Here is a 26654-nt window from a genome sequence, read left to right as displayed (position 1 = left end):
CCCTCTTTTGTTCCTTGGTGTGGCCGGCCATCCTCTCCCTCTCTTCCTCTTGTGGTGGCCGAACCTCTCTCCCTTCCTTGGAGCTCTTGTGGTGGCCGGATACTACTTGGAGAAGAAGAAGAAGAAGGAGAGAAAGCTAGCATCTCTTGGAGCTTGGTTAGTATTTTGGTTTTCTTCTTTGGTGAAGTTCTTCCTTTGTGGCCGAACCTTGCTTGGAGGAGAAGAAGGTGGTTGGTGGTTTCTTATCTCAGTAGATCGTTGCCCACACAACGTCCGAGGTTAGAAGAGGAATACGGTAGAAGATCAAGAGGTTTTTCTACAAGGTATAACTAGTAATTTTTATTTCCGCATCATGCTAGTTATTTATGGAAATAATACCAAATACAAGAGGCTTACGTTCTAGTATTTCGAATATGTTTTTTCGAAGTTGTGTTTTTTTGTTTCTTTCTTTTCCTTGTGATTTGATTGTTCTCTTTGGTTAACCTAAAGTTATTTTAGGAAATTAAATATTAGCTTTCTATTAAAGGTTTTGTCTAGTCGGTGGTGGTTGCTCTCATATCCAAGAAGGTCATGTGCCTCGCCACGTCAGTACTGGGAACCTTTTATGGAAATTAATATTTAATGGAATTAATAACTTAAGGAGACTTGGGTCGAACGTGTTAAGTTCCGCAGGAGATCCAAGTCAAAACCTAAAAGAACAAATAGATTAAGTTTTGGATCAAACGTGTTAAGTTCCGCAGGCGATCCAAAATTTAATTTAAAAGAACACATGGTAGCTAGGAAAAGGTTCAGACCTTTGTACAAAATTTTTGTACAGTGGAACCTATAGGTTTTCCGAGTAGCAACCAACACTCTTCCAGTGTCCGGTCTCACCGTAGCGGAAGCAGGTCCCTTCCTTAGTAACCCCTCCTTTGGGTTTCAGTGCATGAGCCTTGCCCTTGCCTTTGGCTTGGGTCTTACCCTTACCTTTAGGCTTCCACTTTCCTTTGCCCTTAGATACCATCAGAATGGAACTAGGCTTTGCCTTCTTAAGGTTGATTTCAGCAGTTCTCAACATGCTTAACATCTCAGGCAGTGGTTTGTCAATTTCATTCATGTTGTAGTTCATGACAAACTGACTATAACTGTCAGGCAACGACTGCAAGATAAGGTCAGTGGCTAATTCTTGGCCTAGTGGGAATCTCAACCTTTGCAGATTCTCCACATACCCGATCATTTTGAGCACATAAGGCCCTACGGGAGTTTATCCAGATGATAAACTACTATCATCTAGATAAACTAGTTAACTGTACCACTACAGTCAACCAAGATCTGTGTGCCCAGTTCTATCACAACCTTGAAAAGGTTGATGATAGTACCTATTCCACCAGAGTTGGTGGTACTGACCTTCAGTTTACTCCCTCCCTACTTCTCACCAGCTTAGAGCTTAGGGAGTCTCAGTGTACATTCTTATGTTACCCGAGTAGGAACCTACCCTTTGGTGATCCCTATTCCCATATTACCTTAGATGACATCTACATGCATTTCTTTGGGGAAGAGAGACCCTTGGGGCTGACCGAGTTCAGATCCACTCTTCTTCGTGTTCAGGATTATGCTATGTACAGAGTCCTGACAGCTTGCATACTACCCATCTCATCTCGAGACGTCTCGAAGATGCGACCGTCCCACTCGTTCTTTCTGTACGCCCTCAGCCAGCGCCTAGATATAGACATAGCCCTCCATATGTTTCATAACATTGTTCTTGCATCTAGTACAGTTACATCTGGAATGATTCATATGCCTTACTGCCATATCCTGACCCAGATATTCTCCAGCTCTAGGATAGACATCACTAGAGGGGTACTCATCCCACTTACCATTTATGATGAGTTCGGTCAGTGTAGCCTTAGATTAGTGGGGGCAGAGGTCACTGCCGAGGGGATTCTGGCCTGGAAGGGTCGACCACCACCAGTTGCTGCCCCTGGTGCTCCAGAGGCCGAGGACGTACCAGATGCGGATGAGGAGTGGCCCGATTTCCTGGCAGAGGACTTTTTCACAGATCCTTCCACCTCTGCCGGACCCTCCACATCAGCCGAGCCTTCATCTTCAGCACCACTCTCTGTCGAGGACAGACTCACTCGACTCGAGATCCAGTCCACTCAGATGCGACGAGCTGTGCTCGATAGCCATCGCTTCCTTCGATCTATGCAATCCGAGATGGCTGCTGGTTTCGCATCTCTCCGAGGTGAGATTCGGCATCAGGGATAGCCTCAGCCGCCACCCGAGCAGCCTCTAGCCGATCCTCCAGCTGACGATCCACCAGCTTGATTCTATCTTTTAGACTGTCTGGACATGTCATTCACTTCTTGGATCTGCCTATCTTACTCATCTTTTGGATTGTATCTTGGAGTTGGTCATCTGATGTTTAGCTTCCTTATGTTTAATTGAGAACTTATATGTTTTTTTAATTGTGAGTATAATTTCAAAATAACTTTTAAATTGGTTTAAAATATATATATATATATATATATATATATATATATATATATATATATATATATATATATATAGGAAAAATGATTTTAAAATCCCTTTTTCTTATAAGTTTCAAAAAATTGGATTTTACTTAGGCTTTCCCCCTAGAAATCATGTTCCCCTAGACTTAAGCCAGAGCATCTCACAAACACCTAGGTATACCTTGATTGTGTTTGAAAGACATAGAACGGTGTGAGATGCATAGGGTACAACCTGGACTCAAGAATGCTTATATCTGTGCATCAATATGAGTCTGGGCGTTAAACACGTAATATACATCAATCAAGTCAAGTTTTCCAGCTCTAGTCAAATCTAACTGGACCAAATTAACTTAACTTGACTAACCATGTGAAAGTTGTTGCCCTATAGGCAATCAGCAAGTAGCTAAAAGTTAGATAGTTGGTAAAGGATACTCAGTTTTCTGGTTAAGCATGTTTGATCTTTAGGGCTCTGATACCTCTTAAAGTCAATATATTGAACTTGACTCATGCTTGGACTTAAGGACCAACTGACTTTGAATAAATAACCTAAACCAAATTTTTAGCTACTCTACTCCCTCCCTGTCCTAAAATTTAAGCTAAGTTTTTTTTAACCTAAACTATAGCTTTTAAAATTCAATACTTGCAAAGAGCTAAGCTAAGCTCCAATCTTCATTTTCAAAATTTTAAAACTTAGCTCACTTTGAAATCTAACTTTGTAAATTCTTGCTTTCCTGAGTAAAGCACAATTTTGCAAAATTCAACTCATGGCTTTCAAAAATTAAAAAAACGACTTCAAAAATATTCTCTCCAACAAATTTTCAAAATCTAAACAAGTACTTCTCTATGTATAGTTTTACTAGCTTTTCAAAAACTGTCAAAAGGTTCCACCTTCTAGTAGTTTTATAATTTTAACTAAGTTTCCAAAGAGCTAACATCATCTTTTCACTTAGCTAAAAATAAGAAATGACAAGCATAAACTATTAAGTATTTTCAAAATCTTGTTAAATCAAATAACTATTTTTGCTTATTTTTGATATATGGCAAAGGGTGAGAGTAGCAAATTCAAATAATTATAAAATTCAAATTTAAAATAATGAATATTAAAGGGGGAGTAACAGTTAAGAGGGAGCCCATACTTGGTGCTATACTTTAAATTCATAGAGTTTACTTTAGCAAATTTGCTAAGCTTGCCTTAAATGATTTCATCTATTCGTTATTTGATATCTGTTTACTTAACTTTGAATTTGAGTTGCCATAATCAAAAAGGGGGAGATTGTTGATGCGAGAAGCATCCGACGATCGAACTCATGTTTTGATAATGGCAAAGGATTCAAAGTTAAGGTGTTTTGTGATCTAACAAGTCTGCTTGAGTATTTCAGGAAAGTCCTAGCTGCGGTTAGGCAAAGGGAAAACCCTAGGGGGTGGTAACCCTATATCATAGGGGGTGGTACTATGCGGAAAGTCTTGGCAGGTCGATGGCTTCAGGCAAAAGTCCTAGGGGGTGGTAACCCTAGGTGGAAAGTCCTAGTGTCGCGAACCAGGTGAAAGACTGGACTAGCCGAGAAGCGGATGTCCAGCAGAAAGTCCGGAAGCATCGAGTGCTGAGCAAAAGTCCAGTCGATCTGAAGGATCGCACTGACAACATGTAAATCTCCTGAGTGGAGTAGGTGAGGACGCGTTCCCCATAGAGGGAACAGTAGGTGTCGGGTCGACCTAGGATTTCCGGACGGAAATCCGAAGTTAGACCCGGATAGTCTGATGATTATCGATAATATTTTGTTACCTTATTTATGACTTTATGTGCTAACTTTGTGTTGCAGGATATTGTTTGGGACTAACATGTCTTGCAGGTACAAAATAATAAAGTCTTCCCTCGGATGAACAGTGTCCGAGGCGCCTCCATGGAGCTTGGAAGCGCCTCGGGTGCAAAGCTGGAGCTGGCTGCGAAGCACCTTGGGAGGCGCCTTGAAGGAGTCATAAGGCGCCTTGGAAGGCACCTTGAATAGGGCATAAGGCGCCTTAAGCAGATGAACTTCGACCAGTTCAAGCTTGATCCACGCGGGAGACTCGGCAGCATAGAGGCGCCTTGAATAGCCTTCAAGGCACCTTGAACACCCTTTATAAGGGGGTTTCGAGCAGCACCTTGAATCATTAACTTCCAGGCTTCCTTTCTTCAACGTGCCGCTAACAAGATCATTCCGAAGTGCTGCTGCAACATTCCGACGACCCAGAGCTCCGTAACTTGTGGTTTCTATACTGTTGTCGGTATAACCGTGTCTCTTTTTACTGTACTTATTTGCAATACTTGTACTCTATTCGAACTTATAGTTGTTGCCCACGCAAAGCGATCAAGGATCGCGAGCCTTCGAGTAGGAGTCGCCTTAGGTTCCGAACGAAGTAAATTCCCCTGTGTTTGTGTGTTTGTTTTTATTCCGCTGCGTTTTAACTCCGATAGTTTTGCGATTCGAAAAATGAAATAGCCGCGAGCGCTATTCCCCCCCCCCCCCCCCCTCTAGCGCGTTCTCGATCCAACACAATGTGTACCAATTGGACAAAATCCATATTATACTTTTCTTGAGTTAGCTTTGGCTAATCGCCCAAGATTTGTATAACTTAGGTAGACAACGTTCACCAATTACATCCTATGTAACTCTTGTATCCTTAGATGAACAACATTGTTTGTTCATTTTCTTATCTTATGAAATATATATTATAATTCATCTTGAGTTAGCTTTGGCTAATCGCCCAAGACTAGTATAATACGATTTACATCTTATGGGATATGCCTTTAAGTTCTCAATCCAATTGAGGTAAAATTAAGTCATACCCAAAGGTCAATAGTCGGCCATCACAATTATCCTGTCGCACTCTACCAAGATAAAACGAGTCACTTTACTTTAGCAAACCTGACTACAGATGATCGAGGTAGTAGTGAGTACCAAACTTTGGTAGGCATATGTAAATGACCTAATTACGATATCTACACATGCATCACATACATCATGGCATATCATGGCATATATCAACATATACACAAGTTTAAACGTGACATGGTTATGACCCCCATAAACTACGATCTTCTCAAGCCAATGAGAAGAGCGATAATTCAACCTAGGTCTAAGCCGCTTCTCCAAGCGCTTCCTTGGTTGTCATGTGTTGTTGTCCTTCCATCCTTTTTCACCCGTCTTCCAGAAGACTAACTCTTTCTAATTTTGTACATTACAAAATCTAAAGAAACTCGAGTTACATTCGAGTGTAATCTAATTACAAAAAGAATAAAAGGGGATGAAGGCACGACACGCAGGCCGTATTATGAATTACAACATTATACACATCCAATCACATTGGGGCCAAAGGGTCATAACCATGCACCATGTCATTTATATTCACAATATACTAATGACATAAAATTTACTATGATTGGAGCAACTAATTATGAGTCGCAACGCCACGGCGGTCAAACACCAACTTTCAACCATGACTCAAGATTTGGCCGAAACTCCGAATCAGCCAAGACTCATAGTCTGGCCGAGACCCATAATCTGGTCAAGAGTCAAGTGTGGCCGAAACTCACAATTTTGCCAATCATAGAAAACCCTATCATGCAATTTCTATATCATATATAAAAATTCTAATAACTTAGCATATCCCTTCGCAAGTGGCTCTGATACCTGTAAGGGAATAGGTTGCTAAACACGCAAACATGCAGCGGAAAAAACTTATTCCCTCCAGAAGATCCATGCGAAGGGAAACATAATCATATACTAAGTTAGATCTAAAGACATGATAGAGTTATACCTTTGAAGCGTGCTCACGATCTCCCGACAACTTGGATCACAGCACAATCAAGCGTTCGCGCCTCTACGGTATCCACACGAACAAGCCTTGCCTTCGTTTGTCTCACAAACTCAACAAGATGGAGAAGAACACACAAGGTTGTGCTAGCAACCTACAAGTGTGTTTCGGCCAAGATGGGAAGGAGGAAGAAGAAGAAGCAAAAGAGACCTTTCACCTTCTTAAAGTGATGAAAATCTTAAGAAAAATATCATCCAAATGATATTTATAGCCATCCCATGGAATACCAAGAGTCTCCACCATTTCATCTTCTAATCCAATGGCTCAAAATGTACTACTCTTGGAATTAGATGTTAATTAATTGAGTTGTCAGTAACTCATTTAATTAACGAACATACGATATCTTAAACACAGGGAGTTTAACACACTCATGATAAGAAGGAGCTTATATTATAATATGGGATTGGTGCGGTAGTTCAATAATAACCCTTTAGTGGTATGAGTTATTATTGATGGACTTGGGTTGGATGTTCGGGCCGAACACAAGAAGCCCAAGTCCATCAGGAGGCCTAAACCAATTCCTCCTTTAGGTCCCTGTTGTAGCCTTTATATAAAGTCCCGCATCCACTAGGGGTGAGCATTCGGTCAAAACCGAACCGACCGAACCGAATAAACCAAAAATCGAATAAACCGAATTTCTTTTCAACTAACCGAACCGACCGAATTTCCCTATGAAACCGAACCGACCGAACTGATAAAATATCGGTTAATTCGGTTTTCGACCGAATTGACCGAATTAACCGAATTTTAAAACCCTATTCGATTTTCCTTTAAAAATAAAGATTTTATTTAATTAATTATATTTTAAAATAAAAATTAATTAAAATAATATTCTTATTCGGTTTAACCGAATTACAAAATTCAAAATTGAAACCGAACCGAATTAATCAAAAACTGAACCGAATTTTTTTAAAAAAACCGAAAATCGAATTAACCGAACCGAATTTCTAAATTCGGTTGGTTCGGTTCGGTTAATTCGATTTTTTCGAATTTTTGCTCACCCCTAGCATCCACCCATCCATAACTGGGTTTGGTTTAACTTGGTTTGATTTAACTTGGTTATAAAAAGGGAGATATTTTCTAAATAGAATTCTATTATTTTTCTTTCTTTGTAATCGACGGCAAAGGTTATAAAAGGAGTAGGTGGTGCCCCCTAAAACCTAATTTTTCACAATTCTCTTCTCTCCTCCTAAGGCTAGCGGCACACATCCTTCCCCTTGTGGCCGGCGCCCCTCATCTCCTCCCTCCTTGTAGCCGACGCCCCTCATCTCCTCCCTCCTTGTGCCCGGTGCCCCTCCCCCCTTCCTTCTTGCTTAGGGACGACACCCCTTCACCTACTGCTAAGGGTCGGCACCCCTTCACCTATTGCTAAGGGTCGTCACCCTTCTCCCTTGGTGGGCGGCGGCTTGAAGAAGAGGAAGAGAAGGAAGAAGATTAGAAGGTGTCCCATCCTAGAGCCTCCTTTTGTAGTCGGCAGTTTGGAAACCGAGAAGAGAAGGAGGGTGGTTTTGTCTTGGTAGATCGTCGCCCACACGACGTCCAAGAAGAGGAGAGGAATACGGCAGAAGATCAAGAGGTCTTTAGCTACGAAGAAAGGTACAACTAGTTCTTTAATTCCACTGCGTAATTAGTTTAGTTTTCTTTGTATCGATCTTGAAAACCAACACAAGATGCCAGCGATCTTGTACTTCGATCAAGGTGTGCGTTGATCCGTTAAGAACTTGCTTGATTGATCAAACACATATCTGATCAAAAATATGGGTTGCTAGGAAAAGTTCCGTTCTTGTACAATTTTTGTATAGGGAAATTTAAACAGATCGAGTGCGCCAGTTGCGTGCTTCGAGCGGCCCATCAAAGGCCTCCTGGGATCATTTTGAGCAGCTGACTATAGAGGTGGCTCAGTTGAAGGTTGACCTGGAAAGGAGATCTAAGCAGTTGATGGGCTTTGAATGGGCACTCAATGTAGAAAGGGGCAAGAATAATGATCAAGCCCTATAGATCGAGTGACTCACCAAGCAGGCCAATAGTTTTGAATCTAAGATCAACTCCACCAACACCAGGAAGCTCCGAGCCATCGAGGACTTAGACATTAAGAATAAAGAGACTCGGGTCTTTGCCCAAAATCTGAAGGAGGCGAAGGCTACTCTAGCGACCAAACGGGATAGCCAATCCACGGAGCAAGCAGCTATGAAGCTCCAGCTCAACGCCAAAGATGTCAAGCTAGCTTCGCTGAAAGCTGAATTGGAGGTGTCCCAAGTGGGTTTCAAGATGTACCAAGAGGAAGAGCTCGGATGGCTTGAAGTTTTCAAGCACAACTATCTCCATTCTGTGATAGACTCACCGATCATGCTCTTCATCTCTTTAACTATGGCATTAATGCGACTCTTCAACAGCTAAAGGATGGTGGCTATCTCTCTCCCATGCTGACCAAGAAGATCATAAACAGGGAGAAGTTCACCGAGTCTCTATTAGACGATGTGCTCAACTATCTCGAATAACCTTCTTTTTAGTTTTTCAGGCCGCCTTTTGTACTCCCTTTTCCAGTTTGTAAAATTTTCTAAGCGTCAACGAACGCGTGCTTGTTTGACGCTTTTCAACTTATGTTAAATGTTGCAAGTATCCTTCCATGCATTCCCGCTCGCCTCCATAAGACTGTCCGATTTACTGTCTTACAGTCTTGTAATACTCGTAGAAATGTTCTAAGTGTGAATCCTTGTGCTTCTGCTCTTCTATGTAACTAATCACTGAGATGTCTGACTGGTCATTTTAGTGTAGGTCAAACGACCTCTTTACCTTTCTAATCTAAAATCTTATCTACCAATCTACAATAGAACTGAGGTTCACAATCGTCGCTCGACTATCCAATAACTTTCTTTTGAGTTTATAGTAGTCGTTCGACTATTATCGCTGACTTTTGGGTTTAAAGTCATCGCTCGACTCCAGAGTTTATAGTCACTGCTCGGCTGTTGACTTCGTCGACTCTTGGGTTTATAGTCACTGCTCAACTTTATTTGATATAGACTCTCGGGTTTATAGCCACCGCTCGACTGTTGAATTCGTTGACTCTTGGGTTTATAGTCGTCGATCGCCTTTATTTAGCATAGACTCTCGGGTTTATAGCCGACACTCGGTTGTTGAATTTGTCGACTCTTGGGTTTATAGTCGTCGCTCGACTTTATTTGGCGTATACTCTTAGGTTTATAGTCATCGCTCGATTGTGGAATTCGTCGACTCTTGTGCTTATAGTTGTCACTCGACTTTATTTAGCTTAGACTCAAGGATTTATAGTCACCACTCAACTATTGTTTCGTATACTCAAGGGTTTATAGTCACCGTTTGATTGTTATTTTATAGACTCAAGGGTTTATAGTCGCCGCTCGACTATATTTGGCGTAGACTCAAGGATTTATAGTCACCACTTGACTATTATTTCGTAGACTCAAGGATTTATAGTCGTTGCTCGACTGTTGTTTCGTAGACTCAAGGGTTTATAGTCACCGCTCGACTGTTGTTTCATAGACTCAAGGGTTTATAGTCGCTGCTCGACTTTTAACTTGGTCGATCGGTGCAAGTCTGTGACACTTGGGATTTTTATTTATCATTTCCTTGCACTTACACGATATATGTTTACACAAGTGCATCTAAATTTAATCATGCACCTCTCACCCTGACCAATAGGGTTGGAGGTGGTTTGCACTCCAAGGTCGCTCGAGCTTTCTCTCGTCTCCGTCTTGTAAATAGTAAGCTCCTGATTGGAGCTTCTGAATAACTTGTAGGGCCCTCCCCATGGGGCTTTTAGCTTAGTGATGTCACCGATCGGCTTCACTCTCTTGCATACCAAGTCACTGACCTGGAATGACCTTGGGATCACCCTCCGATTGTAGCTTTGCTTCATGCGCTGCCAGTATGCCATCAGCCAAACAATGGTCTTATCTAGCACTTCATCTATTAAGTTGAGCTCCATGAGCCTCCGATCGACATTTTCCTCATCGTAGAGTTGCACCTAGTCGAACTCCACTCCAACTTCCACTAGAATTACTACTTCACCCCCGTACACCAGATGGAATGGGATTATGTCGGTAGCCTCTCTTAGTGTGGTGCGATGAGCTCATAATACACTAGGGAGTTCATTGACCCAGTTGCCTAGCGTGGTTGAGCCAAACTCGAAGCCCTCTAAGTATTTCCCTATTGGTGACTTCTGCCTGGCCTTTTCTTTGCGGATAAGCCACTGAAGTGAAAGCTTGTGCAATGTCATAGCCCTCACACCACTCTTTAAGCTTTCTCCCTACAAACTATCTCTCGTTGTCTGAGATGAGCCGGCGAGAGATGTCAAACATACACAGATGTTTTTCAATATAAATTTGATAACCATATGCTAGGTTATCTTGGCTAGTGGCTCGACCTCCATCTATTTTGAAAAATAATCAACTGCCACGAGTAGAAATATTCTCTGATCTGTCACCAGTGGAAACGGAACAATGATATCCATGCCCCACTGGTCGAATAGATAAGACACCGTGAATGCTTTCATCTCTTCGATAGGTCGGTGCGGGATGTTATAATACTTCTGGCATGACAAACAAGTGACAACAATCCCAGCAGCGTTGTCTTGTAATGTGGGCCAGAAGTACCTGGCTAGCAAAATCTTATGGGCAAGTGATCTGCTGCCCGAATGACTACCGCATGAGTCTTGATGAACCTCTTGCAAAATGTACTCAATGTCCTCCGTTCCGACGCACTTGAGAAGTGACCTCGAGAAAGCTCTTTTATATAACTGGTCTCTAATTAGGGTGAACTGCCTAGCCTAATTTTTAACAATCGAGCTTCCTCCCGGTTGGCAGGTGTAGAGCCCGATCAGAATAACTCTATCAACAACGCCCTCTAGTCACTCAAGAAGGTCATTCCAGCTGTCCGATTGATGTGTACCACTAACAAGACATGTTCGATCGACTTATCCATGATGATTGGAGATAAAAAAAACTAACTTAGCTAGCTCGTCCGTATATTGGTTGTCCGATCAAGGGATCTTCTATATGATCACTTATTGGAAACTTGTCTTCAATTTCTCAAAAGCTTCGGCATATAGCCTGAGCCGGGTGTTATTTATTTCAAACACCTCCAATAGCTATTGAACTGTCAACTGAGAATTTGAATGAATAAGGACTCTTGTGGCTCCCACATGCTGAGCTGTCTACAAGTCAAGTATCAAGGCTTCATATTCTACCTCATTATCTGTCACCTAATAATCCAACCGTATGGACAAATGCATGATATCCTCATGCAACGATATTAAAAGGATGCTGATTCTACTGCCTTGTCGAGTGGATGAACCGTCCACATATATTTTCTAAGTCACACCCGGCTCGGCGTTCTGAACCTTAGTGACAAAATCAGTTAAGACTTGGCCCTTAATTGTCGTCCTCGATTGATACTGTATGTTAAACTCGCTCAGCTTGATGGTCCATTTGATCAACCGCCTAGATACTTCTGGGTTAAGGAGGACTCTCCTCAGTCCACTGTTAGCCATCATCACGATGGGATGTGACAGAAAATACAGACGAAACCTCTGAGCGGCGAGTACTAAGGTATATACCAATTTTTCAAGACTAGTATAGTAGGATTCTGCATCTTTCAATATATAGCTAAAAAAGTACACTGCTATTGTTCAGAGTCATTCTGCCACACTAATGTCAAACCAACAACATGCTCTATGGATAACAAATAAATCCAGAGTGACCCTCCGACATTGGGCTTTGCTAGTACAAGTAGGGAGGTAAGATATTTTTTGAGTTCCTCTAAGGCCTTGTCACATTCTAAGTCCAACTGGAATTTCGTCGTGCGTCATAGGATCTTAAAAAATAGGTAACTCTGGTCGGACAATTTGGAGATGAATCTCGACAACGCCGTGATCCGTCCGGTCAGCCGTTGGGCCTTCTTCAAGTAGCGGGGCGGGGGCATGTCCTGTAGCTCCTTCGCCTTACTTGGATTTACTTCTATTCCAGGCTTGATTACTATGTACCCCAGGAATCGACCACTCTTTGCTCTGAACAGACACTTGCGTAGGTTTAGCTTAATTCCATACGCCCTCAAAGTGCGGCAGGTTTCTTCGATATTTGTGCATAAGTTAGTGGCTCAGAGTAATTTTATTAGTCTATTATCAACATATACCTCCATATTTAAGCCGATCTATCATAAGGACACCTTGTTCATCAATCTTTGAAAAATGGCATCGATATTCTTCAATTTGAATGACATAACATTGTAGTAGTAGGTCACATCGACCGTAATAAAGCTGACCTTATCTTGGTCTTTCTTGACGAGTGGCACTTGATGGTAGCCCTGGTATGCATCAAGCATGCAGATCAGCTCACAACCCACCGTGGAGTCTACCATTTGATCTATTCAAGGTCGAGGTAAGAAGTCCTTTGGAGAGGCTTTATTTAAATCATAGAAGTCGATACAGACTCGCCACTTGTTGCCCGGCTTGGAGACCAGCACGATGTTGGCCAGCCAGCTCAGAAATTATACCTCGCGGATGTGACTGGCCTCCAACAATATTTCTATCTCCGTTCGGATTATCTGATTCTGCTTTAAGCTGAAGTCCCTTTTCCTCTATTTCACCGGCTGAGCGTCTGATCGAACATGAAGCTCGTGCTAAATCACGCTCGGTGAGATGCCCGGGAACTCGTGTGTCAACCAGGCAAACACATCATGGTTTCACCTAAGGCAGGCGACCAACTCTGCCTTCTTTTCGTCTGTTAGGTCGGTGGCGATGAATGTTGTGGCTTTCAACTGGCTGGGGTGGATCCGAACTTCCTCCTTTTTATCATAAACTAGTGCAGGCAGTTCCTCCATGATGGTGTTCACCTCTAAATGTTGGGTCTTCTATGCGACTTTAGCCTCTGACTTGACCATCTTGACATAGTATCGTTGAGTGGCCAATTGATCGCTCTTGACTTCTCCAACCGCATTATCGACCGAAAACTTGATCTTCTGGCAGAAGGTGGACACTATAACGAGGAACTCATTTAGGGTCAATCGACCCAATATTACGTTGTAGGCGTATAGCGCATCAACCTCGATAAAGTCTGTGGTCCTTGTCCTCTTAATAGGCTCCTCTCTGAGCGATATGGCCAGGTGGGTCTGGCCGATCGGCAATACTTCATTGCCCGTAAACCCATACAGTGGGGTCATCATGGGCTGCAATTCACTCCAGTTGATCTGCAGCTGGTCGAACGCCTTCTTGAAGATGATATTCATCGAGCTGCCTGTATCCATAAAAGTTCGATAAATAGTATAATTAACTATTATCGCTCGGATGATCAAGGCGTTATCATGAGGGATCTTCACTTCCTCTAGGTCCCGAGGGCCAAAACTAATCTCTGGTCCCTCGACCTTCTCTTTGCTGCATCCCACAACATGTATCTCCAATCGTCAGGCATGTGACTTCTTTGCTCGATTGGAATCACTGTCGGTTGGCCCCCTGATGATCATTCCTATTTCACCCCATGTGGCGTTGCTTCGGTTTTCCTCCTCCCAAGACGAGGGTCTAGTCCATTAAGCAGAAGCTCGGGCAGGACTTGTGTTTCCCCTTCGCTGAGGCTGGCGATGGCGTTGTTCGTCCGCCGGTCTCTCTTCTTCCCTTTGCCCATCCGACCGGTGTCGATGACGTCAATCGGGAGTTGGTGAGCGACGATGGTATCCTAAAGGAACTAGTTGACTTGTGACTAGTCTCAGGTCGTAGCAATCCTATGTTATCTGCATCGTCGATTGATGAAGGAGCAAAACAATAGGATCCACGACCTGCCTCTTGCAGCTTTTGGCTGGTCTGCTACTAAATGTTACACGGCATGAGTTCAAGGCTCCTGGTGCAGTTGTGCTGTCACCGATCGAGGGCCCTTTGGTGGCTAATGATTATTAGCTTGCCGCGGTTCAAGAGGAGCAGTCTGCTTAGCAGATACTTCCTTTCTTCGTGTCGCTTGAGTCTCCTCCACGTTTATGTACTCGGTGGTGTGCATGAGCAGGTGATCAAAATCTTTTGGTGGCCTCCGAATGAGTGAGTGAAAGAATTCCCCTTTGGTTAGCCCCTACGAGAAGACATTCACTAATACCTCTCGGGTGACTGATGTGATATCCATGATCACCTGGTTGAACGACTTGATGTAGGCCCTCAACAACTCCTTAGGCCCTTGCTTCACTGCGAACAAATTAACGCTCGTCTTTTGATAGCAGTGACTACTGTTGGATCAAAAAGAGCGCTAAAGAGGGATGAATAGCGATCTTCGAAAATTAGAACTGAATCAAAGTACGTAGCGAAAAAGAAAATGAAAAGCAATGCTAACACACCAAGTTTTACTTGGTTCGGAGCTTTCGTCGACTCCTACTCCAAGGCCCACACGTGAGAATGCTTTCGATGGGCAATTCACTATCAGTTCGCAAATCTTTACAAAGACGGATATAATGGATTTATAAATTAAGTGCAATAAATAACAATATACGAACGACCTCTAGAGTTCTGGAAGGTTGTGCTTTCAGTTCTTGGAGTCACATCACTCTGTTGTTGGAGTTGTGTTGCTCGGTCATTAGAGTAGTGTTACTCGATCGCCAGAGTCGCGTCATGGAGTCACAGGAATGTCTTTGGAGCAGCGCGCAAGAAAGCAATCGTAAATTCAAGTTATGTGTTGTGCTCCTGGTGGAAGGCTGCTTATATAGGCAGTCCCAAGCGCCTGGACCATGACATCAGCCAACCAATTAGCGCGCTCCAAGCTGGCAAGCAGATAAGCTTCGGCCATTCCGGGCACCCGGACTAGTTCCGGGTGCCCAGACCAGTTCCGAGCGCTCGGACCACTCCGGGTGCCCAGATCCCTTCTGGGCGCCTGGACCACCTTTTCCAGCAAACTGTTTTCCTATAAGAAAAGGTTACTCTGAGGCAAATAAAAATTATACTACCCTACAAAATAAAGTTAGTACAATGTATAACAAGTAGAGTAGTAGTTAGATTTGTTGGACCGCTGCGGCCGGCTAGAAGGGGGGTTGAATAGCCTGAAAAATAAAAACATGAAAACCCTTCTCGACTTTTCTTAAACTAACACTTGCATAAAAACTAAGCAGAAAGTAAAAGATGAGGCTCATAAAGATTTGACTTGGTTTCAACCGGAGAAGTTGTTAATCTAAGGAAAATATCGCACTAGTATTCCTTCAGGCGGAGAAGCCTCTTATAGCAATAACGTACAGAGAAATAGAAGCTAAACTACAACTAGAAGCACACAAGTGTTGGAATACACAATTTTTGAGTTGATGAAAAGATTCTAGACCAAGGTTGTATTTACAGCCTTGGTCGGGGCACCCCGAAGGGGTTCCGGGTGCCTGGGGGGATAAAACTTTATCCCCAACGCATAGATCTCAGTTTGACCGAGATCTGGGTATATTTTTGGTTCGGACGCCTGGTAAGCTCTCAAATTGATGTCACAAATAAACTCCCAAATTAATATTATGATCGAAAACCCACAACTACACAAAGAAATGTTCTAGTATAAGGGTCGAGTCGAATTTGCGAGGTTTATGCTAGAAACAAGCTTGTCTTGGATTAAGAACACTCTTTTTGGGTTTTCTAGTTATAAAATGGGGATTTGGTATTCAAAATAAAATCATAGAACTGGAAATGAATTCAAGAACTTCAATTACCCTACTGCAGAATTAATTCTAAGAACCAAAAGAAACAAAACTTCAACTATTTCTGCACTGATCTATAAAACTGCAAAAATGCAAGTCTGCAGAAATAAACTTACACTAAATGAAACTCAACCTGCTGTAATTATTAAAACCTGCACATTCTGGATTCATCTAAATTAAACTAGAAAACTAATCTTAAGCTACCAGCAATTAAAAAAACTAAATCTGCTTAGCTAACCTAATTTACCTAATGCAGAATCAAAATGCAAAATTTTCAGCTCTGTACATTGCAAAACAGAACTCAATGAAAACTTGTCACACATCTAACTAGTCACACTAGACATTAATTACTCATTTATGAAACTTACTTATAAACTAATGAATAGCTTAAACTAAAACACAGCAGACCCTGTTGTGCTAAACAGAACACGAAAACAAAACTAGGAAGAAAAGAATACAAAAACAGAACACAAGCAAGAACAGATTCGTTTAGCAATTAAAACTGCAAATAAATCTAATCTATAAACTTTCAGATTCAGAAACAAAAGTGTGTAAACAAGGAAACCTAAGCTAGAAACAAACTGCAAAGAAAATCTAACATCCCTACACCCAAATCTCGGACCAAATTCGTCTTCTCCTTGCCGTCACACAAGGATCTACAGAGAACACTCCAAAAGAAGTCAGATGGTGTCCTTGAACTCGAGACAACTCAGATTAACTTGTATCAACTCACAAAAATACAGCGAGATTAGTTTCTGAAGTGTCACTCTGCTGGGTTCGCTGGCACTGGAGTCACGAACTGGACGAAGGCTTGAAATGGATGGAAAACTGTTGGAAAAGGGCTCAGAATCACCGGAGGACCACCGCCGATAATCCTGTGATGGAATGGAAATTCAGACCAGAAGAACACCGCTGATCTGAGCTGAAAATCGCAGCCCACAGCTATAGTACCATGCTCGCCAAATCCACTCGCTGATGAGAACTGATGGTCGGAATATGATCGTCGTAGGTTGAGGAACTCCACGTTGGTGAAGACAAGCTGGTTCGAAGCTCTGGAAGAAGGGAGGCGTCGCAACCGCGCCGTCATGAAAACTGGCATGATGAACAGTAGCGCGAGCCCACTGTTCACCGTGCCAAAATGTTCTTTAAATACCTAGGGTTTTGGCTCATTGAACCCTAAGTTAGTGTAAGGCTCATGTGTGATCTAGCTTGGGTTTAAGCTCCTTGAAATCCATTGGAATCCAGGTTTAATTGAGCCCAAAGGTGCCCTTGCACTACTCCATTTGGTTGAGTGAACTAAGTCACCACTTGAATCATGAGTCCATGTGTACCCTACAAGACCAAATTCACAAAATGAGGAATAAATCACGCATAAGATGGAAAAACATCATAAAGCTCATAAAAACCTTGTTTGGGGAAATATAATCAAAATTGGAATTAAACATGTGCAAATATATAAAGAACACCAAATATTAACCCAAAATTAATATGTCAATTCATAGCTTATCAAATCCCCCACACTTATTCTTGCACGCCTCGTGCAAGTGAGCCAACTAAAATATCAACTAAGATAGTACCTCCTTCTCCTAACTATTCTTGATCATATCTGAAAGAAAGTAAAAGGAAGTTACAAGTAAGTATCAAGTTTCATAGACTCATACATTCATGACCTCTATTTTCACCTTGGTTCGATACTTAGTAAATTTCATCCATCAGGAATAAAGTGAAAATGATAACATTTCTAATTCTCCCAAGGTAATTTGAGGTGGCTCTCTATTAATCTCAAATCTTGCAAAGGTGGAGGGCACTCAAGCATCTCATAGCTAATTCACTACCATAAGCTTGCTTCTCATCTAAATTTCTACCTCCATCACAGATATTAAGAGGCAAAATCATGAAAATTTACCACCATTGGGAAATAGATCGAAATCAGATGTAAATGAAAGAATTACTGCTAATGGAGTAAATAAAAGATAAAGTTCAACTCAAGGTGGAAGACATGGAACTAGAATGCTATGTGATGTTCAATTTTGACCAAACATGAATTTCTGCATTTCTTCTTCCCACTGTTTTTTTTTTATATAGATTTAGCTTTGTAAGCACACCAACCTGCACTCTACCTTTAACTCCACTCATTTCTAGTGCAGATTATATAGTTTCTCATCCTCAAGTTTCAGAATCTGAAAATAGAAACTAAACTCTGTTTTTGCCAATTCTTAGCTGCACCTTCTTCAAAATTCCCAATTGAATCTGAAATTCTTTGATTTGATTCATCACATGCTCCGAGTTCAACATTTATGATCAGAAATGTCTAAGTTCTGATATTATTTTTTTTAGCTTCTGCACAGCAAGATTATGAATCTGTTCCTTAATTTGCTATTTTTCGTTCCAATACATTTCAGCCAATTCTCCCCAGCTAGTAAACCTTGGAAGACATCACATTTAGCAATGAATCAAGATAACTCAAATTCCATTCACTTCAGATCTGGATAGCAAGGAAACTTGGCTCAATTCAGCAGATTATCTTTGACACAAACTAATCTGCCTTTAGTCAGCAGATCCGGATGCAATTTCTTTTGCAGATGTTCAATTTAAATCCTCTTCTACAGTTGACAGGCAGTAATTCTTAACCTCTTCACCTACATTGGCACGAGAATTTCAGCTTAGATTTTGCATTCCCTACTGCCCTTTACAATCTGATATTCAAACTGCATATTAAGTCCAGCCTTCAACTCCATCTGTGCCTCTCCATTTGGTATCAAATTCTTTATCCAAAAGTTTTGTAAAACTCTCAAGAAGAAGGGCCTCCAATTATCAATACTAAATTTACATATGGGTTTAAAATTTTCATGAAGATAAAACTTTGAATTCCATTTCGCATTGCTGATTTCAGTTTTATCTTCAATGCTGCACTGTGTACCAACTTGCCCCTGTTAAGCCTTAAAATTTTTCAACACTTCTTCATCTTGCCTCTTCAGAACCTTTACAATGCATATCCAAAGGTCTTCTATTTTCCAGCAGCTCTGGCTCATCGCAATTATCATTCTAAATTGGCACAAAACTGCAAAACTGCATCTTCTGATTTTCCATTTTCTGCAAAACTGCATCTTCTGATTTTCTACACTATACTCATTCATGTCATTTTAGCAATCCATTCCTTTTAATTTTCACTTGTTCTTCTTTGAATTGAGTTGCACTTCCCAATTTGAGAGCTATCATTGTCTTCTTTTACTCTTCCCTTGAGTCCATTGCTAAATTCTTAATACTCCATTGATTCCAAAATTCCTAGCTTTGCAAGCTTTCAACTCACTCAAACCTCACACAGAATTCTGAATTTCAGGTTTGAACTCTTGATATCTTCATCTGAGATTACAGTTGACTTAATTCAAGCTTCAACAATTATCTCCAATAACATCACTTCAAGGTTGCTGAAATTTCAGAATTTTCTGAATTCTGCATTTGCATTTTTACCTCACTGTTAAATACACCAAATTCCTGCATACCATTTGTTACCACATCTTCTCAAATTCCAACTAAACTTTCTTCACTTTAAATCTTGCATTCTGATTTTGATACAAAACTTGATACAACGTTTCAGCACTAACTTGAATTCTACAGTCTTCCACATCTTCCATAATTCAAATCTGATTTAATACTTCATCAAACACTCAAATGTATCAAAAATTGGCACAATAACACACAGCAATTTTCATCCACTAAACTACTTAATTCTGCAGAATTCATTTTCTCAATCAAAACATTCTCCACCAAAACAAAAGAACTCAATTTTCAATTACACACCTCCCCCACACTTACTCTTTTGTCCGTCCCGTCCAAAATAAAATCATCACATATCATCCAAGATAACCACATCCAAAGAAATAAAACATGAGAAAAGAATAAAGATATGATGATTTATGACAAGAGAAATAGCAAAAATAGGTGAGGGCAATGTGACAATGGAGTAACCTTCATGAAAATGACTTAATATTGTTCTAGTGGTATTAAATAGATTTAAAGCAAGTTCTAGAGTGAAATAAGCTACAAGTGCATCACTCAAATAGGCTCAAACCTCACTAGGTAAATAAAAGTTATCATACCATTTCATCAATCAAGAATCCATCACTAGTATCAACCTCTTGCAATCCTAGAGTTCATTCATGCAATATAGTCTTTAAACTTGATAATCAAATTTAACATTCCTTTTCAAATCCCCAAAAATGATACAAAGAAATGTCAAAAGAAAGAAGTACCATTTATTCCTAAAACAAAGGCTAACAAACTCAAAGAAATGGTAACTATCATAAAACCTAAATTCCAAAACTATAACTATGCAAAAATAAAAACTACTAATGTAACTCAAAATTTATTTATGCAAGAAAATTTCTAAATGAAACCGAAATTTTACCTAAACAAATAAGAAAACTACCTATACCTAAAATTTATTAATTTGCAAAGAAACAAAAGATAAAGTGAAACTCCCCTCTAACTCGGGTAGATAGCATCAACATGTTCTATTTCCTCCACCACCAAGCCCTTCACTTCTTCATGAAACTTTTTAAGCCTTTGTCCATTAACTTTAAAAATCCGGCCAGTAGACATATCCTGAATCTCAACCACTCCATAAAAGAAAACATTAGTAACACAATAAGGTCCTTCCCATCTAGATCTCAACTTACCTTTAATCAATTTGAGACGAGATCGATATAGAAGTACTTTGTCACCAATTTGAAACTCTTTCACTTCAATTTGTTTGTCATGAAATCTCTTGGCCTTTTCTTTGTAAATCCATGAGTTCTCAAAGGCTTCCAATCTAATCTCTTCAGGTTCTTGCAGTTGCAATTTTCTTTCTTCTCCAACCGTATCACTATCAAGATTGCATGCTTTAACTGCCCAATACGCCCTATGCTCAATCTCTACGGGTAAATGGCAAGCTTTTCCATACACAATCATGTATGGAGACATTCCTATAGGGGTCTTGAAAGCGGTCCTATAAGCCCATAGTGCATCTTCAAGTCTTTTGCTCCAATCCTTCCTATCTGGTCTCACAGTCTTTTCAAGAATTGTTTTCACCTCCCTGTTAGACACTTCTGCTTGCCCATTTGTTTGCGGGTGATAGGATGTAGAAACTTTATGTGTAACCCCGTACTTATGTAGCAAAGTCTTCATGTGTCTGTTACAAAAATGAGACCCTTGATCACTTATGATCGCCCTGGGTACTCCAAACCTGCAAAATATGTTAGACTTGACAAAACTAACAACAACAGAAGAGTCATCAGTCCGAGTGGGAATGACCTCCACCCATTTGGAAACATAATCAACTGCCAATAAAATGTAAACAAAACCAAAAGAGGCAGGAAATGGACCCATAAAGTCAATACCCCAAACATCAAAAATCTCACAAAATAATATGAATTGTTGAGGCATTTCATTTCTAAGTCCTATATTCCCAGTTCGTTGACACCTATCACATGATAGATAAAAAGCATAAGCATCACGAAAAAGGGTAGGCCAATACAAACCACATTCTAATATTTTCCTAGCAGTTCTTTGTGGTCCAAAATGTCCTCCACACTCAAAAGAATGACAAAAAGTAAGTACAGACTGAAACTCAGAGTCAGGTATGCATCTCCTAATGATCTGATCACTACAAAATTTCCACAAATAAGGATCATCCCAAACATAGAATTTTGAATCACTTTTTAATTTATCTTTTTGAGCTTTTGAAAATTGTTTGGGATAAACATGTGCAACTAAGAAATTCACTAGATCCGCATACCATGGAGACCCACCCTGCAGCTGTAGAAGCTGCTCATCCCTGAAATCATCATCGATGGCCGAATGGTCCAAGTCTCCTTCAATCCTGCTCAAGTGATCGGCAACCAAGTTCTCCTTCCCGCTCCTATCACGTATCTCTACGTCGAATTCTTGAAGCAGAAGCATCCATCTGATTAATCTAGGCTTTGCATCAGGCTTCTTGAGGAGATACTTCAAAGCTGCATGATCAGAAAAAATAATCACATGAGAACAAAGAAGATATGATCTGAATTTATCTAAAGCAAAAACAATAGAAAGAAGCTCTTTTTCTGTTGTTGTGTAGTTTGCTTGAGCTGAGTCCAAAGTCTTGGAAGCATAGCAAATAACATGTGGTGCTCCATCCACTCTCTGTGCTAGTACAGCTCCCACTGCATAATTTGAAGCATCACACATCAACTCGAAAGGTAAGGACCAGTCTGGGGGTCTGATAATCGGTGCTGAAGTAAGAGCCTCCTTCAATCTGTCAAAAGCCTCTCTGCACCCCTGATCGAAATCAAACATGACATCCTTCTGAAGTAGCTGAAATAATGGTAGAGCAATCTTACTGAAGTCTCTAATAAATCTCCTATAGAATCCTGCATGACCAAGAAAAGCTCGCACCTCCCGCACGCATGCGGGGTAAGATAAAGAAGATATAGCGCTAACTTTAGCAGGATCTACTTCAATGCCCTTCCTAGAGACTATATGACCTAAAACAATGCCATGCTCTACCATAAAATGACACTTTTCAAAATTTAAAACCAAATCCGTGTCGATACATCTACTCAAAACTCGAGACAAGTTTTCCAAACATGCAACAAAAGAAGAGCCATAAATAGAAAAATCATCCATGAATACTTCCATGCAATGCTCTAATAAATCACCAAAAATACTCACCATGCATCGTTGAAAAGTACCTGGAGCGTTGCACAATCCAAATGGCATCCTACGATATGTGAATGTACCGAAAGGGCAGGTGAAGGTAGTCTTCTCCTGGTCCTCTGGGTCGATGCAAATCTGAAAATAACCAGTGTACCCATCAAGAAAACAATAATGGGATTTACCTGCCAGCCGCTCTAACATCTGATCAATAAAAGGAAGTGGATAATGATCCTTTCGGCTTGCTTGGTTCAGCTTCCTATAGTCCACACATACTCTCCAGGAATTCTTCACTCTCGTGGGCACCAGTTCATTCTCTTCATTAGCTACCATTGTCACCCCTAACTTCTTCGGAACCACATGGATGGGACTGACCCATTTACTGTCAGAAATCGGATAAATAATGCCAGCATGTAAGAGTCTAGTCACCTCCTTCTTTACAACATCCAAAATCAATGGGTTTAGCCGTCTCTGTGGCTGTCTCACTGGCCTCACATCCTCCTCTAAATAGATCCTATGCATACAAATGGAAGGACGGATCCCAGGAATATCTGTCAGAGTCCATCCAATGACCTTTTTATGCTGTCTCAGAATCTCTAACAATCATTCCTCCTGATCCGATTCCAAATTCTGAGCTATGATGACAGGTAGCTGCTGATTCTCTCCCAAATAGGCATACTTCAAATGCTGAGGCAATGGCTTCAATTCCTCCTGTGTCGGGTCAACTGTAGGTGATCCTAGGGGTAGAGCTTCTCCTAAGCAATCCCCTACGCATACCTCTTCCTCTCTGAGCGATCCTAGGGGTAATGCTTCTCCTAAGCAATCCCCTACGCATTCACTTGAACTACCACTTTCTTCCACCTCTAAAATATCCTCCAACAAAGAAACAAATTCATTCTCTTGACCAAAATCAGAAACCTCTAAGTCTGAATCAATATCTGATAAGAACTCCATGCCATCCAACTCCTCTGAGATATCCACGCTAAGAATAGAATGATCCTCTCTAGGATCCTTCATCGCCTCAAAAATGCTGAATCTAACCACTGTGTCTCCTATCTCCGTAGAAAGAGTTCCAGCATGCACATCAATCTTCGTTCTAGCAGTCTTCAAGAATGGACGTCCAAGAATAAGCGGAGCCCTGTTTGCAAGCACATCACCCTCCATGTCTAAGATGTAAAAATCTGCAGGAAAAATTAACTCCCTCACATTTACCAATACATCTTCTATCACTCCAGCTGGGTGTGCTTGACTTCTATTGGCCAACTGAATCACTACACCTGTAGGATGCAAAGGTCCAATTCTTAATGATTGAAAAACTGATTTAGGCATCACATTAATAGAAGCTCCAAGATCTAACATAGCACCCTCAAAAATACAATCTCCTATAACACAAGGCACGGTGAAAACTCCTGGATCTTCACACTTCTGAGGAACTGGCTGAAGTAATGCTGAGACATTCTTTCCCATACTTATCAATTCATTCCCCTTTAATTTCTTTTTGTGAACACAAAGATCCTTTAGGAATTTGGCATATTTTGGAATTTGCTTAATCATGGTAAGCAAAGGCACATTCACTTCAACCTTGTTGAATAATTTCACCAATTCTTGATATTCCCTAGCCTTTTCTTCCTCCATTTCTTTTCTTGGTTGTACACTTCTTTGAGGGAAAGGTAATGGAGTGGAATGCTCGGCTTCTTGCTGGTTAAAAGTTCTGTCCAGATTCTGCCCAGAATTTCCCAGGTTCTGTGCTGAATTTTGAGTTGAATTTGGAGCTGTTGTTGGAGTAAAATCCAAGCCAAAATCTGCTCCATCAATTTGATCATAATCTGAAGTTGCAGGTTGATTGAAATGTTGCTGATCAGCTCCAGTAATCCCATGCTGTGCAGAATCTGGTTGCTCTGAATTTGCTGGAAAATTCTGGAATTTCTGTTGAGTCAAATCTGAAGCTGTCCTGGATATGCCTTGCTGTGATCTAGCTGAAAAATTCGAATTTGGGTCTGAAATTGTTTTACCACTTCGAAGAGTTAATGCACTCACATTTCCTTTAGGATTTGGAGTCGGTTGTGAAGGTAATTGCCCAGATCCTTGATTTTGCATCTGATTAATGTTGCTAGCAAGCTGCCCAATCTGCCTTTCAAAGTTTTGCAATGTTGTATCAGTCCTCTGCTGATGTTGCTGCTGTTGCATCATTTGTTGTTGCTGTTGTAGCACTTGCTGCATCAAATCCTCAATTTTTGAGCTGCTAAAATTCTGCTGAGGTTGCATTGATCTTGGGCTTGTAGAAGAAGGCAGTGCAAGCTGAGATTGGTGCTGATTTGTACTACTTGGCTGCTGGAAATTCTGCACAGGTTGTTGAACATGCTGGAAATGTGTGTGCTGATTCTGTAAATTCTGAAACTGTGGCTGACTTGCAGTATTTGAATGCTGGAAATTCTGGAATGGTTGAAATTACTGATTTTGGCTGAAATTTTGCTGAAATTGAGGCTGCTGATATTGCTGAAATTGCTGAGAATGACTTGCTGGATGATTCTGGTAATGATGCTGATTCTGTGAATTCTGGTAATATGGCTAATGAATTTGCCCTTGTGGTTGTTGCTGATAAAATGCATTCCCATACCTCAAATTTGGATGATCCCTCCATCCAGGATTGTAAGTTGAAGAGTTGGGATCGTATTTGTGTTGCTGAAATTGAGGTCTTGAAATGGCTGCAACTGATTCATCTTGATGTAGATTAGGACAATGATCCGAAGAGTGATCTTGGCTTGAACAAATTCCACACAACTTCATCATTGGTAAAGGAAAATTTGAAACATGACTCAAATTTTGCAATGCCATTTGCTTCACTAGAGATGTCAATTCTTGCAAATTGTTCCTAATTTCTTGTTGCTCAGTTGAAACTAAATGAGTTTCATTAACCACTCTAGTACCAAGAGCTCTACTCCCAAATTGTTGTGAGTTTTCCGCCATATTTGAAATTAGCTCTCTTGCTTGATTTGGAGTCTTATTCACCAAGGCTCCTCCAGCTGCTGCATCTATCATGCTCCTATCCATGGGAAGTAAACCCTCATAAAAATATTGAACAAGGAGTTGGTCACTAATTTGATGTTGTGGACAACTCGAACACAGCTTCTTGAATCTCTCCCAATAATCATAAAGAGTCTCTCCCACTACTTGTTGAATACCACAAATGCTCTTCCTGATAGTTGCAGTCCTAAAAGCTGGGAAAAATTTCTCCAAAAAGGCTCTCTTCATATCAATCCAACTCGCAATGTATCCAGCTGGCAGGCAATATAACCAGTCTTTAGCTGCTCCCGTCAAAGAGAATGGAAAAGCCCTCAACTTAATGTCTTCTTCTGAAATCCCTTGTGGCTTCATGGTGGAACAAACCACATGGAATTCATGTAGATGGCGGTTGGGATCCTCTCCTGATAAGCCTTGAAATTTGGGAAGCAGATGAATAAGTCCTGATCTAAGTTCAAAATCTCCTGCCAAATCTGGATAAGTGATGCATGAGTACTTATAAGCCACATCTGGTGCTGCAAGCTCTTTCATAGTTCGATCCCCTTCTGTTATCTGATTATCCATCTCTGAAATTCTACTCTCACAAGTTGCTGCTGACCTAGCTTGTCTCCTTAAAGCCCAAAAGGTTCTCTCAATCTCCGGGTCAAGTTCAAGCAATGTTGCAAAGGAAGACCTAGTCATGCAAGCCAATAAACAATCAAAATTCAGTAGATATTCAATAAAATCAGAAAAATCAGCAAACTAAAGCTGAGAAAATTATTCACAATCCAAAACAAACAAACAATTCTAGCAAAGTTTAAAGCTCCCCGGCGACGGCGCCAAAATTTGGTAAGCTCTCAAATTGATGTCACAAATAAACTCCCAAATTAATATTATGATCGAAAACCCACAACTACACAAAGAAATGTTCTAGTATAAGGGTCGAGTCAAATTTGC

The 26654-nt window shown here is 40.9% G+C and overlaps 1 protein-coding gene across 1 annotated transcript; it reads right to left on the bottom strand.

Moving 5' to 3' along the window:
- Positions 1-23300: 23300 nt before the first annotated feature.
- LOC121997267 lies at positions 23301-26399 on the bottom strand. Its single transcript, XM_042551596.1, has 3 exons — positions 25315-26399; positions 25106-25226; positions 23301-25058 (listed from the first exon to the last, which is right to left on the bottom strand). The coding sequence occupies exons 1-3, from the start codon at positions 26397-26399 to the stop codon at positions 23301-23303; spliced, it is 2964 nt and encodes a 987-aa protein (XP_042407530.1).
- Positions 26400-26654: the final 255 nt, after the last annotated feature.

Source organism: Zingiber officinale, chromosome 1A (assembly GCF_018446385.1).
Source record: "Zingiber officinale cultivar Zhangliang chromosome 1A, Zo_v1.1, whole genome shotgun sequence".
In the NCBI taxonomy this organism is placed as follows: Eukaryota; Viridiplantae; Streptophyta; class Magnoliopsida; order Zingiberales; family Zingiberaceae; genus Zingiber; species Zingiber officinale.
This window is presented reverse-complemented; position numbering and strand designations above follow the sequence as displayed.